The sequence below is a fragment of the Ceratotherium simum genome, chromosome 1, assembly GCF_057802395.1.
Source record: "Ceratotherium simum simum isolate JZ-2026a chromosome 1, ASM5780239v1, whole genome shotgun sequence".
NCBI classification, from domain to species: Eukaryota; Metazoa; Chordata; class Mammalia; order Perissodactyla; family Rhinocerotidae; genus Ceratotherium; species Ceratotherium simum.
Window position 1 is genome coordinate 60,194,364 of NC_141900.1, and position 15,757 is coordinate 60,210,120.

General features: G+C 39.8%; 1 protein-coding gene across 2 annotated transcripts in view; it reads right to left on the minus strand.

The window, feature by feature from the left end:
• The window catches only part of JAZF1 (JAZF zinc finger 1), a 374,269-nt gene that overhangs the window by 189,145 nt on the left and 169,367 nt on the right, over window positions 1-15,757 (minus strand). For both annotated transcript variants that reach the window (XM_087429126.1, XM_004418882.3), the window contains exon 2: window positions 6,402-6,474. In XM_087429126.1, coding sequence (XP_087285252.1) covers window positions 6,402-6,474 — 73 coding nt within the window. The remainder of the gene's footprint in view (window positions 1-6,401; window positions 6,475-15,757) is intronic.

The following is a 15,757-nucleotide window of genomic DNA, read 5'->3' on the forward strand; positions in this document are numbered from 1 at the left end:
TTTTAGGTGTTGTTAGGGTATCTCCAGAGCAGGCCACATTCTAGGACAAAGTCCTTATTTCTAATTTGAAGTCTTTCTGGTATGAAGATTAGGGTGTTAACAAGTTGTCGTTTCCATGTTGGCTAGGCTGGAACACAATGCCTACCAGCACTGCTTGACCTCTGGGCTCACTGTTCCATCCTCACCTCTGTAGCTGCTGCTCTTTGGTAAGACTCACAGTCTTACCCTGAACATGTGCAGCCCACTCTCAGCTGTGGACTCATGAAAGACCCTCATACAGACTTTGTGGCCTTTCTGCACAGATCCCTCATCTCTAATCACCCTGTGCTACAGATTCCAGTGGCTTTAGTGGCCCAAACTCTGACCTATCTGTGCTTAGTTCAGGGGAACTGCTATGTAGTGCTTCGGCTCTAGCTCACTCCACTGCAGCAAGGAAACTGTCCTCAGAGAGTGAGCCAGGGGATGACAGGGCTCACCTCCTCAGTTTCCTTTCTCTCAGGGATCACAGTCTTGTACTGCCTCTTCAGAGCCTGAAAACCATTCTCTCATACATTTGTCCAGGTATTTATGGTGGGAGAACTAGTGATGGCCCTCATTTAGTATATTTTTCTGCTGCATTCCATATCAACACTGAATAAAAATTAAACAACATTCCATTTTCATGACATAGCCCTCTCAATGCACACGGATAGTAGAAGCTCCTGGTTTTTTAGAGAAGTGTCCCTAGAGTTCCTAGAATCATTCATTTATTCACTCTCTCATTCACTCATACACAAATTCACATTCATTCATTCACTCATTCAATAAATATTTACTGAGAGTCTACTGTGTGCCAGACACTGTTTTGGGGGCTGGGACACAGTTGTGGGAGACAGAAAATGTCCCTGTGCTCATGGAGATTATTTCCTGGTGGGAATTCTTCTGGCCCTGCTACAAAGCAATGCTTCCTCTGCAGTTGTTCCTCTAATTATCGACTTGCTAGAGAAAAGGGCAACTTAGCATGAGCGAATATAAAGAATAATAAAAAGACCTATTACTTATATAACACTATGTCACAGTGTTATATGTGCTTTATACACACTGATTTAATACTCACAATAAAAAATATTATTATTATTAGAGATGAGGAAACAGAGGCTGGGACTTTCCAGATGCTCACATGGCTCATGAACAGCAGAGACAGGACTCAAACCTAAGCAGTCTGACTCCTGCTCCCCTACTCTTACCCACTGCATTGCCATACTCCTCAGAGAAAGAGAGAATTACATTGGAGATGGGAGGAATAAACAGTGCTAGCTTCCAAGCAAAAAAATAAAAGCTTTATTTTTAATAAAAGCCAGGTAGATGTCTGTCTGGTCAGGGTGCAAGAAGTAAATGGATCACTATTAAAAGAGGCACAAGAGTAGAAAAGTTGATTGAGTTAGCACTTAACGGCACAATTTTGTCCTATTTTTTCCTAATTGACCATGAGAAAAAAGGTAGTAGTCTGCATTTTGAATCAGAAAACAAATAGAAAGCTGTACTGAATAAAAGCCTTGAAGTTTCCTTGGGGAAGTTGAGGATGTAGGTGGAAGTGATATAATTCTAGCAACCCTCAACTGGTATACACAGAACTAGTCCCATCAGATGCTTCAAGAAAAAGTGCTCTGGGATCAGGTACATATGAGAATTACATTATCCCTCTTGGAGACTTAAAATGCCTATCAGCGTAGGAGAGATCTGATAAATCCTATGGCAAAGAAACCCATTTTATTTAACTCAGGATTTCCCAAACTTAATTGACCACAGAAACCTTTTGTGAGTAGATGTGTTGTGTGGGTGCTTGTATGCATGCAGATGTGTGTGAAACTGGTAAATATTCTTTGATATTATTGTTCTATGAAACTCGTTTTAGAATTTGCTGTTTAACTTTAAATAGCAAACACTAAGATAAATAAAATCCACTTCTAGAGGAGGTCAAACCTAACTACTACTGTGCCAAGCAATGCAGACAGTCTTACAAAGAGAATTCGAGTAGAGATGTAGTTTAGGTATAAGAGAACATTCAAGTTTTATTAGGTAGTAAATGAAAAAGATTGAGTGTAAGAAGGTACCAATTTGTGCCTAGGCCTGATATTCCTTTACAGCTTACACCAAAATGACACACATATTTTAGAAATTAATTTGGAAATTCCAATTTATATTATTTTAATAAAAACATATTTTGTAGAGAAAATAGTATAATTAATAGCCATGGCCACACACGTTATCATGCCTTTAAGTTCTCAGTTACCCATTTCTAGTGAGTCACAAGTTATTAATAAGCTATCTTGTTACCTCAAGGCAGCTTCCTGAACTACATCACAGTAACCTGAAGGAAACACCCAAAGGCAACCCAGTGTTCTCATCAACCTTTTTATGGAGACTCACCTGACTTCACCCTGTAGCTCATCTATCTAGCACCTACCTATTGGTGGATGTGGTGGAGGATAGTTCCTGTGTGTTAACTGTGCTTCTCTCTTCTTTCTTCCTGATCTAAGATGCTAAGGTGTCCTTCCCCACTATAGCTGAGGCCTGCTATGCTAGGATGTGCCTGCATACTCAACCCAATTTCCTGGTAGCAATACATCCTTTAGGAGTTACTGGTCCTCTCTCATAGCATTTTCAGCTTCTGCTGTCTCCTGCTGTCTCATCATATTAGGCTGCTACCCTCCAATTATCTACAGCATGATAATCACTCTTATCTTTATAGCTCTCTGCATCCCTCTGCCCAGCTGTCCTACTCTATTTTTCCAGCATTGGATAGCTGTCCAAATTCTCCTCTCCCTCTTCTAAACTAGTACCTTACTCTCTGATATCCCAATAAGGCAAGGTGTACGTGATTAGGAACTCAGATTCTGTAGCCTAACTGTGCAGGTTTGAACCCACCTGGGGAGCTAGGGCAACTTAACTCCTGAGTCTCAAGCTCTGCACCTGTAAACTGAAGATCATCGTAGTGCCTCCTTCATATGGTTATTGTGAAGATTAAATGAAATAAGCAAAGTAAAAACTGCTTAGCATAGAGCTCAAGGCATGAAAAGTTATGTTCGTTTTTTCTAGTATTATTTCTTCTATATTCTCTCTTTCATTCAAAATCCTCTAGCTTTTCTTCTTGCCCTTTATACTGCTTTTTCTTTCCAGGCGTATAAATACCTAAGCGATTAAGTTTCCCATTACGTGGATTTTTCATTGTCTCTCACATCACAAAATTAATAGAACTTCCTATCCTTAAAATTCATATCCATCTTTTTTCCCCAGAACTGTTCCCATAACCCTAATTCATTCAGTTTTCCTCATTCTCATTAAACCATCTGTATTTTAAAATTTGCTCAAGTGTTATAACAGACCTGCTTTTAAAGAAATTAAAGTCATGTTCAACACATACTATGTTAAAAGAGTAGAGCAATTTAAATAGGTATAAATAAATGCTCTAATTTCTATGCAATTCTTTTCTTTTTATAATCCAAAAAGCTAGGTCCATTTTAAGGACCCTAACTCTCTGTTGATTTCAGTCAACATTATTGCCAAAGAAACTTTCATCTCAATTTTGAGATGCCCAAATGTACATTTGAGTTGTATAAACACATATCTGAACAGAGAAATATTCATTCTTTTCCTGTCTTCACTGCTCAGCAAAATTAGAGTTTATTTCCCTCTGAGATTTAAGAAAAAAAATCTCTTTGTTCAACTTTAGTTTTTTAATAGTATTCTTTTCTGCTGTATTCAGGATATTGCTGTCAAGCTGACTTTCTTTCACATTACCTAATCTTTATTACTCTCTTCTTCAGTCCCTACTGGCTTCATGTGAATTTCAACAGGCTTCATGTGAATTTCAAGACATTTTCCTTCTGTATCAAAGGCCCCTAAGAATCCTTTTAGCACAACTTTCCCTGTGGCCAGGCCTGGCTTCCTCCTTGCAGCTGTCCTTTGTTCAGTCCTCTCTTTCACTTACTAGGTGTTTATTTACGACCTACAAACAAATATCCAGAGTGTCTACCACGCGTTAAGTACTATGCTATGAATGTGGCACTGTCCACAAAGGGATCCTGAATGAGAAGGGGTGTTAGTAACCTGGGCAACCTTCCATACCCAGGCCTTCTCTTCACCTCAACATCACTAGTAAACTGACCAATCCCCTACACATGTCTGCTTCTCTATCAGCTGGGGCTTGAACCCACCAGACGACATCTTGAGGAGACAACCAAAAGAAAACCCAGAAGGTGAGAGCATTCTGGGACCACTGGGCCATCTCTTCAACAGGTCACTGTCAATAAAAGGGACTCTGCCAGATTCAAAGAAACTCCAGGGGCAAAACATCCAGGTGCAATGCGATGTTCTGGATTGGACGCTGGATCAGACAAACAGCTATAAAGGACATGTTTAGTTCACCTGGGGAAATCCGAATATGACCTGGGTGTTAGATTAGATTCACGTGTACTGAAACAGAAAAGTGGTTATTAGTGGCTAAAGAGCAGGTTACAAAACAATATGTACAGTTCTCAGTTAAAAATTATACATGTATTTTTAAAAAATGATCTGAAAAATATGTGTTCAAGTGTTACCAGCAATGCTATCTGGGTGGTGGAAATGTGATGTTCTAAAGTAAAAAAAAAAAATTTCTTGTTTGATTATATTTCTAATTGTCTACAATGCCTGTATACGGCTGTAATAATAAAAGGTTATTTTTAAGAATGACTCATTTGCTCCCAGAAGACTCATCCAAGAGATTTCACACCCACTGATTCTGCCCTGACTCTCTAGGATTCTGGTAAATCCCACTACATAGTTCATGCTAAGTTATCACACTTGATCCAGGTTCTCTGGTGGTTTTTTCTGTGGCCCTTGTCACTATTCCTTGACTTCTTTTGTAGTCCCAAATCACACCTGGCAGAATATTTAGTTCTTCAGTGAGTATAACACCTGTGTAATTAGTAGATCCCTGCTGCCAACAAGCCTGACGATATAAACAGGAAGAATGTGAAAAACTCATAGACTCTTATTAGAATAAGGCTTAGTATTACATGGATTTGTATATACATAAGTGACATATTTTACCCAAAACACAATGGCCACACTATTAAAAAGTCCTATTCAATACCACAATTAATCTATAAGGTTATTCATACTATTTCCCAATATTAGTAGGCTAATTAACATATTACATTCATATGTATAATTAAATATATATAATGTATAATTAAAGATTTTTCAAAACCTATGCTAATCAGGGGAACACAGCTTTTGTGAGAAAGCCAGATAAGCACATACATCTTTCTTTGTATCTGCTGTAATTTTGAAGGTGTTCTACTTGAAACATCTCAAAAATTATGGGTAATGAAAAACTGTATATATTTTATCTCATTTCTCTGGTAAGTAGGAAGTCCAAAGGAGACATGCAAATAGATATTTATGTTAATGAATCCTTTTTAAAACATGCTTCATAAAGAACTTGAAACTGAGCACAGGCAACTCCAATTCAAAGCTCTCTCTAGGCAAGATTTAAGTAAGTTTTCTAAAAAGGCATTAAAATGAAACAGTACAGATAATTCATTCCCAGCTTTCCACTTCAGACTCTGAACCTCCACTCTGGTACCAAGAAACTGAAAACACTCTTCGCCTTATATATAAAAGGGACAGTCAATAGAAATTCATGTGCTGAATTACGAGCAGAGAGTTTTTCATTCTCATTAAAAACTAGGTTTGCTTTTGCTTTGCTTTTTCTCTTGGGCGGTGTATGTTTTCTTAATGTAAGTTGATTTCAGGTTCTCTCCAAAAATCACTGTCTCCTTAATTATTTGAGTTGGCTGAAACACCAAGTCCTCTTTCAGACCCGATATATCAAGTTCTAACTGTTCTCTAAAGTCGTGCTCACACGTTCGGTTTCAGTAAAAACTCACGTTACTCTACACAGATAGGGTCAGTTGCTGAGAATGTTTTTACTAAAAGATGAGCAGCTACTAAATAACTTTCTGATATTAAATTATTTCAATTTGTTATATCCTGATATATTCTGATATTCCAACAATGTTCTCAATTCATAAAGTACCTCTTCACTCCAGAGTTTAAAAATTTCACTCAAACATAAATCCATTAATCTCCCAAACTGCCCTATGAAGTCAAAAGAGCATACTCTGACTCTGCATACAAAATACTTCCAGAATGAGCTTATAAGTCAGTCATGTTTTCAGCCATGTACACAGAGAACTACGATCCTACATCTCCCCAACAGAGAAACAAGAAAATTCCACAGAGGTTGATTTTAAATAATCTCCTGTAAATATTTTAAGACTGAAAATATTTTTTCCTACTCTATTAAACAGATACATTTAAAAAATAAACATGTGGTAGATATAAGCTTGCTATAAATTCTGAAAATGGCTTACCTATTAATGTAACTGAGGGCAACATAGGTTGGCTGCTGTAATTCTTGTTTTTCTAAAACACGTGGATCTGTATCTGTAATAAAAACACAATTATGATTTTTCAGCTTTTGCATCAGAATATACGAGACTACCTAACATAAAGTAACAGAGGCTAAACAGAGAATAAGATTAATTTAGTCTACCTCTTTTTAAAGAAAACTCAGTCAGAAAGCACAATCATTTGTTCATTCATTCATAAATAACAAGATATTGCATTACTTTTCAAGGGAATTCCAAACATCAACGGTGATAAAACGTCCATCTGTCACACAAAATCCTGCACAATCCCCCTCATAAATATTGGTTTTCACTGCTTACAGTTACAATGTTGGCATGGTTTTTGGTGGTTAATCGGCCTAAGAAAGAAAGTCTCTGTTAATTATGCTCACTTCAATGCTGGAACAAATTAGTTGCCCTTGGAAAGCTCCATCCATTTGAAAATCTACTGAGTATTGTTCTTGTTCACTGAACACTTTTCTGGGTTTGGATTCATATTCTGGAGAGCAGCTCTTCTCCTTTTTAATTGTATAATGAGTTTATTATAACTTTTCTAGACTCTCAATCAGAAACTTTCATACTGGTTCAGAATCCACAAACACCACATTCATCAGAGGGTTTTCCCCTTAAAGAGGGAGAATTCAACACCATAGCAACCTTCCGTAATGCTGCTTCTCCACACAGCACACAAAAAATGCAATTTTCATGACTAGAAACGTTTTCTCAAGCTTCTCATGTACAGAAATGATTGTGCTAAATACACACAAAAACATATAATAAGTAAATATATAAATATGTTAAAATATAAAAATAAATATATAAACATATAATAAGACTGTAAAGGGAGGCAACTGAGCACATTTTTGTTTTCTTAGAAAAAGGTTCAGACAGTTCACAGATTTCTTTTCATTATAACCTCATTTAAAACCGTCTCATTATTAGACCTCTTCCAGCTGCACTTGGCAGTCACCTTCTTTGATGTAATGACAGATGTTGTTTCAAGCACCTTTGTACAGGAAGTGTTTATTGCACGTGGTAGATGTAAGATACACTAACTGCAAAGTGCATTAACAGGTGACGGGGGTAGGGGGTGCAGACACAGTGGCATAGAGCATGGGTGGCAAAAATGACAGCCTAAAAAGCAATTTACAATGCTTTCGACTCCCGGACTAAAACTGGACAGCAGTGGCAATTTTATTCTTGGTGTTAAAGTTAAGAATCTCATGTTCACTTTATTGTTTTTCCTATGCCAAGAATTTCAGGGACACACTATTCAGAAACCCTGCTTCCTGGGTCTTTGCCACTGCAGGTCCTTGAAAGCCAAATTCTGAAACAAGAGACAAAGATTCTCTGAATGGCTCCATCCAGTCGGGTCTCAAGGTTTTGGCGGTGCAAGTGAGAACAGATCATAAACTCAGCATTTCCTCTCCCTCCTACGATGAATACAACTGAGGCTGCTTGTAGATCAGTGGCCTACAGATCCAACCAGCAGTTCTCTAAATACACTGAAACCACTCTTCAAGGGAACCTTAGTTTTGAAACACAACCCTCAGTCAAACTCATCTAAGTCTGCTGTAACCCCAAAGTATATCCATGTTTCTGAGAGGAACGCTCTGTGTACTTCACCGGTGCTCGCTGGAGAGGAGTCAGTAGAACAATGTTCACCAGGGAAAGGCGGTTTGTCCAAAGTAAGGTCCATTGGAATGTTGGGCAGGCCACGTGTGCAAATAGTGACTGACATCCCAATCCTGCAAGGTCTTTCTAGGTGCTTAATGAGGTAAGAAATAAGAGATTGGAGACAAAAACCATGAAAATGAAAAGAAAGGAGGAAGACAAGAAAGAAAAAGGCAGTGATTGCAAATGTCTTTGTTGAAAATTTCTTAAGTGCCCACAAAAGAGTTTCACCTCAAGTTTAGGCATTAATGATCAAGGGGCTTGGCTTTTGAGGCAGGTGCCTTAACTTGATTCACTAAAACTCATTCCTTCATAGAGACATCTGGTGCATGATTATATGAGGTATATTATTTTGAAAGAAAATAGCACCATTCTAATTCTAAAATGTGTATATAAGGGGAAGAGAGTTAAGAAGCCAATAAACATTTTTATATCTTCCACTTTTACCTTTATTCCTGTAACTGATGCTCAGTCGAACAGTATTCCCACAAATCATTTTCCAAAGCTTTTGCTTCCAAATTATAACTTCTGAATATTTTAAATACCACCTCTCTAAACTACCTTGAATTTTTTTTCTTTTATTAGTGCATGTAGATCAGTGGCCTACAGATCCAAGCAGCAGTTCTCTAAATACACTGAAACTACACTTCAAGGGAAACTTAGTTTGTACACGTACACACACACACACACACACACACACACACTTGCATTATTCTTTTCTTCTTCATGCTCTAGTACTTCTTTGGGGAAGGAGAAGAAAGTACCTTATATAAAATTCTATAGTTCTCTGATGCTCAAATAAATGGTGTTGGCCACTGACATTCACACAAATGGCATCTTAGAATCTTCTTTCACAAAGAATCAAGAATGGTCAGCATTCGTATTTGCAAAGCAAGGTTTTGAAATTTTGTTTTCTTACTTTGCCTTACCACCTTCGATTACCTATGTTAGACCTATACTCACATACCCTCAAATTATGAATGGTGAAACAGACTTCCAGAAGCTTCCAAATGCTACCTTTGCCATGACAAAAAACCACCTAGAAGCACCTCAGGCAGGATTCTCCTCTTTTTCTAGAATGCAGAGTTTGGTAACCAACAGGAAAGCAGAACTTCCAGACAGACGTCCACCAGGCCGAAAACATCTTATTCAGATTAATGTTTCCTTGAGCAACCTTTATTTAGAACATCCATTAAAGCTTTGAGTTCTTAAGAAGAAATTAGGTACTTGGTGCCCACAAATCAGGAAAGGCCTGCATAAGTGCTACTGGAGAAATAGCATCAGCTGCTGGTCACAAATAAACATCAGCTCTGTCACTTGCTTCCTGGCTGACTGGTGTTCGGTGATCATGACTCACCATTTTATGGATTTAATTACTCCACTGAGCACTTCACATTCAGTAACAGTATAATAGCTGCCTTCATCATTTATCCCCTTCTGACACAAAAGTAACTGTCTGACGCCAAAAACTCTCTACAGGAAAGGATTAGAGAGACAAGAGACTAGGATTTTCACAGCAGGACAATGACATACTCAGGAAGATGGAATGAACATTATCAGAACAAACTGGAGAGAGTAACACTATCCATTGGATATTACTGAATTCAATAAAAAGAACTTCCTTATACCATGTGCCACACCATTGAGAAACTTTCGCCTATGACAAGTTGCTACAATAAGAAATGTGATATGAATTGTGATGGCTATAGCACACAATCTCCCAGATATTTCTCTGCCTTGTTTGTTTATGGCACCAGTAAAAACGTGAAACTGGAACACTGGCTACCATCGCCCAGAGATATAATCTGCCTCACTAAATGGTGTATGGAATAGAAACATTTGAATTTTTCATAGCCACACAATGCTCCTTAAGCTGGCAACAGCTTCCAAGAAAGCAAGCATTTCTATAACGTGGTTGAGGACAACCACATACAACAATACCACTTTCATATCACTAAGAAGTAACAGGAAGAAAAACTCAAACTTTTTCAGCAGGGCAGGATATAGCCAAAAAAAGCACTCAGGGTTTACTGTTTTCTGCCTCATACCACCCCTCACACACTCACTGATTTCAAGTTGACTGAAGGCTAAGAGAATTCAAATATTAAAATAGATTTAAAAATATTCAAGCAATAAAAAACTATCAGCTTACTTCAAAGTTTCTAAAACAGAGCATCCTCTGAAGTAGGCAGCAACGTACCTCTTTTCTCACTCCTATCTTGGGGTAAGAACTTGAATGCCCAGCTCTACAGTAAAGATGAGACACAGGCACAAAGTGGAAGCTTCCTATAGCTCATATGGCCCTAGTGGCTCGTGGTTTCACATAGATTCAAGTAAGCAGCAAAGGGCTCAATGTCATAGCACTAGCTCCATTACTTCTCAAGTGGCGAGGAGGAAAGCAAGGCAGATGGCAGAAATAAGGAAAGGCCAGCATTCAAACCCTTCTCAGTGGGAACTTAAACTGCAACATGACCACGGCAAGGCAAACAGCACAGACCACTGCGGTCAATCAGTAAGGCCCCTTTCATCAGCTCTGCTGTCTCTGGTGTTGGAAACCGATGGCAACCAAGCATCTGGATTTGTGATATACATTGAGCCTTTTGTAGTGCTATCTTCAAGCCTAATGAAAACCTGATCAAGGTGTTTGCTGGGTTAACTGAGGCCAATTAATGAGCTCGTGGGCTTTGGCTATGCTTCAGATAGTACTACATTGCTGGGCTTTTATGTACTACCTGGAACCACTTATAATTTTAACAGTCAGAAACCTGCTGTACTACCTCTCAACAAAACTAATGAGGCCTCTATCGGCAATGAGCTATTTGCAGGCTGGGAGGCAGCAGTGAGGGGAAGATGTGATATCATGCCCCCTTGAGAAGGCCTTCTTCAAATTCTATATCCTCCAAACACCAGGCTCTTTTCTAAGTGTGTATGGCAACAGTGGGAGGCCTGGGAGGATGTGAGTAGGAAGGCAGTGGGTGATCTGCAGCACTGGAAGACCCTGGAGATGCAAAGGCCCACCCAGCCAGACGAGTGATTTTGAAGATCTGGGCTGCATACACCACTTTGCTTTGGACTCGCTCAGTAATAATTAATGGTCACAATCTGTCTCAGTCTTCCCCAACAGTTGAACTCACAGAGCCACAGAGTTCTAGTCCATTCAGCATAGCCTTCCACAGCATCCCTGGCTGAGTTCGTCATTTCTCTCCTCCTTTCTCTGCACCACTTCATTGCTAGCACTATCTCTATACTTATGTCACCATAGAGGCATGATCTGGGTACACCTTTCCCCTTTCCACACTTCTCAGAAGTGAAGAACTGTCTTAGCTTCTTTCATATCTCCAGCATTCAGCTCAGTGCCTGGCATGTAGGAGATGCACAATAATGACTGAATGGATACACTAATTCATTAATTTTATGATGAGAAAGTGGAAGACTTTTGATGCAGATTGATCAAGGGCATTTGTTTCTTTCACCATCCAAGGCTCCACTAAAGGAGAAATAAAGGAATAAAAAAACTCACCAAGGATAGAAGAAAGGAAGGGGAGACATCAGCAGACAAGTGATTTCAACCAGTGATTTGGAAGGTAGACAATCCATACAGGAATGGAATGTGACCTAGAGTGTAGAGGAAGCTACAACCTCAAGTGCCTGTAGAAGAGGAGACCCACGAGCCAGGAGATGAATCCACTGCAGAAGCCCTGGAGGCCCTGGACTTGGAGGGGCCAGTATCGCAAAAGGGAAGGTTCAGGGCTGAACAGAGGAGGACTGTTTAAAAGCTTGATTATTCCAAAGACACTGAACCAGGAGACCAAGTATAGCAGAGGTAGAGGGGGGAGAGGAGAGTATAGTGCTGAAAACAGGGGGATTAAAATGGAAATATGTCTATTCCACTGCTCCCGAGAACACTGGCAGCCAGTCAGGAGGATTCCTGCCTGATTAAGTTAAGTGGGCATAGAGAAGAGACTGCCAGATGCTGACATCTGGCGATTCCCTAATTAAATGATCTCCATACAGTTAAGTCCATGGTCAACAAGCCCCAGCCATGCCTCCATCTAGAGCCTCCCATCAGCTTTTTATTGCCTTGGCCTTAAATTTGAGCCAAGAACAGTCAAGGAATAATCATTAGACATTTGAGGGAAAGTCTCGAACATGAATGGGAAATACCAAAACAAACAAATGGTGGGGGAGGGAGATAGGAGATGGGAGCAAAGGAGCAGACAAATTGAGGCTTGGGAGGGTAAGAGATATGCCTGCTTACACAAACCCAGTTAACTGCAGGGCTAGGACCAGAAGCCCTGTGCCCTGAGTCCCATTAGGCCAGCATTCTGACCATTAAAAAGGCTGCTCATCCTCTGAAGTCAACTAATTGCTACCATCCAGTTGTAACAAGGGACTCCATACAATCTTTATAGCTTTCTTAAAAGCCCGGCAGAGCTCCGTTGCAACTTTCACTCCATTTTTAGGACTGAATTTGATGAACCAAGAATTTACAAAGACCAACGTTTAATTCACGGCTAGTTTACTTCAGCTGCTGAAATAAATATTTCTTGCTGGCAATGGCCTTTTCAAAAAAAAAAAAAAAAAATCCTACAATTGCACATAACTAGCCTTTGAATGGATCAACTTTTCCTTAGTTTATAGACACGTCATTTGAAACTTTTCCCAAGCCATAATTTCCATTACAGGGCAGTCAGTGCAAATTACAGTGAGATTCTTGCCTTCCCAAATTCAATGTGAAATCCAGATGCAGTTGAGCGTTGTTGTAAACTTTATGAGTTAAATATCTAAAAGTCGGGGACACTGTGCAGCACAATAATTCCATCTATTAAAAAAAGCATTCATGTTCACATTTGTAGCCTGAGTTTTCCTCCGCAAGTGAATGAATAAACATTATTCATCCAAGAACCATTTGGACAATGCTCTAGGAGGCTGATTTATAAACAAACGCAGCATGTTGCAGCCTCCCGGGTTTATGGCATGGCCAGAGGGTTAATGTTATTCGAAATAGACAGTTCTGACTATGATGCTTTCTAACTCTTTACTAACCCATCAAACTCCTAGGTTCATCGATGACTTTGACTGAGAGTGGTAGCTATTTTCCCCTAAGTTTAAGATATATAGTCCTGTATCTATGTAAATGACATTATGAGACCATACCCTGCTGTGGTGACAGGGTTTTATTTATCTACACTAGCTCTTACCTTGTTGTTACCTGTGATGAGAGAGCCTGCCAAAGACCATCATGCCTGCCAGGTATGCTTGTGAAGTACACAACATGTACATCTGTATACAGTAGCCCTGGAGACTAGGGTGCTGGGATTATACAACAATAAAATCCTTTCAAACAGGAGTACAGCAAAAACTTGGTCCCATTTACTCCTATGTGCATGTGCGCACGTACAAATATACACGTCTGCTTTCCCCAGAAATGAACCTGATGATGGATCCAAGTAGCATGCAATACAAAAGATCATGAAGGAGCTTCTATGTCACCCCTTCCCACGGGAAGAGCCTATAAGCAGGTATCTGGAAAAGAAGATAGCTGCTGGTGGGTGAGGCTAAGTGACAAAAGAAAAGGCAGGGAAAATGAGGCTCTCGAATTACTCTCTTCAAGGCTGGAAGGGAAATAAACTGTTTATGCAAAGGAGACCTTCCACTCGTTCTACCTAAAATTGTCTGCCCAAAGAAATCCTACCCATCCTCCAAGACACTGGCCTATATACTACCTCTATCATGTGCTGTGCTATACATATTTGCAAATCTATCATAACACCCCAACAAAATGGAAGCTCCTTAAGGGACCAGATCTTAGAGGCCACAAATCCTAAGCCCAGCGCTCTGTAAATAATCAGTGCTCATTATGATGTATACTGAACAAAGAAATGAATGCCCTGGACAAGCATAACACAAAAGACACAAAGATAAGCATCCAGCTCACAGTTCCACTAGGAGAGTCAGACAGGAGAGGAAAACAGACTCATGCATAAATGACTGCACCAGTATGTATACGTACTATTCAAGCACAGATGTTTGGAGAGCTACAAAATGATGCAACATTCAGAATAATGGGAAAGGGGGCCGACAGGGCTAATCCAGGAAGGCTTTATTGATGAATACGAACGGAGCTGGGTTTTGAAGGAAGGGAGTGAGGCGGAGGGAAGTATTCATAGGTGAGGGCAGGAAATCTAAGAATAGCATTACGTTTGAGGCAGAAAGCACAGGTGAGAAGTCTGTGGGTACTATGGAAAGGTAGCAGGGCTGAAGAGCCAATATTCTTTAGTTACAGAATATTTATACTTTAGAACAGTGGTTCTGAACTGTGGGCAATTTTGCCCACCAGGGTATCTAGTGGGTAGAGGCCAGGAATCTGCTAGACCTCTTATGATACACACACAGGACAGCTCCCCACCCCAAACAAAGAATTTTCTGGCCCAAAATGTCATTAGTGCCAATGGTGAGAAACTCTGCTTGAGAGCTACATGAATATCATGAGAAATGGAGCTATTGCTCCTAGGTTGCTTCTAGATGATCATTTCCGTTATTTTCTGTGGTCTAAATCAAGAGGCCAGAAGGCTGGTTAGGAGGCTACAAAAGAAGAATGACACAAGAGGTGGCTTGGACCTAGATAAGAGCTCTGACTTTCTTGATGGAGACACAGAAAGTGAATTCATTTCGAGACAGACAGACTGAATTCTTGCCATGTGCTCACTGCTCAGGGGAAATTCTAAGTCAGAAGATTCACAACTGAGCAAGACAAAAGAACACAATTCACAGTTAATAATAACCCAAGACAGACTGTGATGTGTGCCAATATAGAGGAATACACTAACTGCTGTAGAAACAAAACATGATTCTCTGTGAGAATCAGGGAAACTTCTTGAAAGAAAATTTTACATGAGCCTTCAACTAAATCTCCAGTCAGAAAAGGTGAGAAAAGAATAAGTGAGTCAGAAGAGAAAAGGGTTTAAACAGACGAGCAGAAACGAGTAGGGAGTGGCAAGACGTCCAGTGTAGCTGGAACTCGGCAAGATGAGTCTTGAAACACAGATTGGGCCCACATCCTGGAAGGCTTGAAATGCTAAGAGTTCAGACTTCATCCTGCAGGCAGGAGCCACCGAAGGTACAAACTGATATGGTTTGTGTTTTAGAAAAATAACTGGTGGTGTGGAGAATGGGGGAGAAACTGGGATACAGACATAAGATTTAGTGAAAGTAGAAATGGAAATACAAGATTTTTATGTTATAGATCCGAGTGCCTCATTACCAAAAAGTAAGGCAGTAACTAGAAAGTAAAAGGGTTTGACAGACAAGAAAAGGAGGTCTGCTTCTGATGTGTGGTGAGACATTTTGCAGAACCAAGAAGTCTGGGCCTCAAAGAAAGGAGAGATAAAGGACTTGTGATACAGATAGGGACTGAAATGCTGAGGAATCCCATTCCAGCAGGCACTTGAACCAGAGCACGTCCCTCAAAACAAAACAAAACAAAACAGTGATGAATAGTAAAAACCCAACTACTCTGGCTAAAAATTTGGTTATCATATAACTCAGCCAATTAATCAGTAAGTATTGACTGAGGATCTACTAGGCCTAGTAGAATTCCAGCAAGGATAAAGAAAAGCCAGAGGTAGTACCACACTTGAAACCAC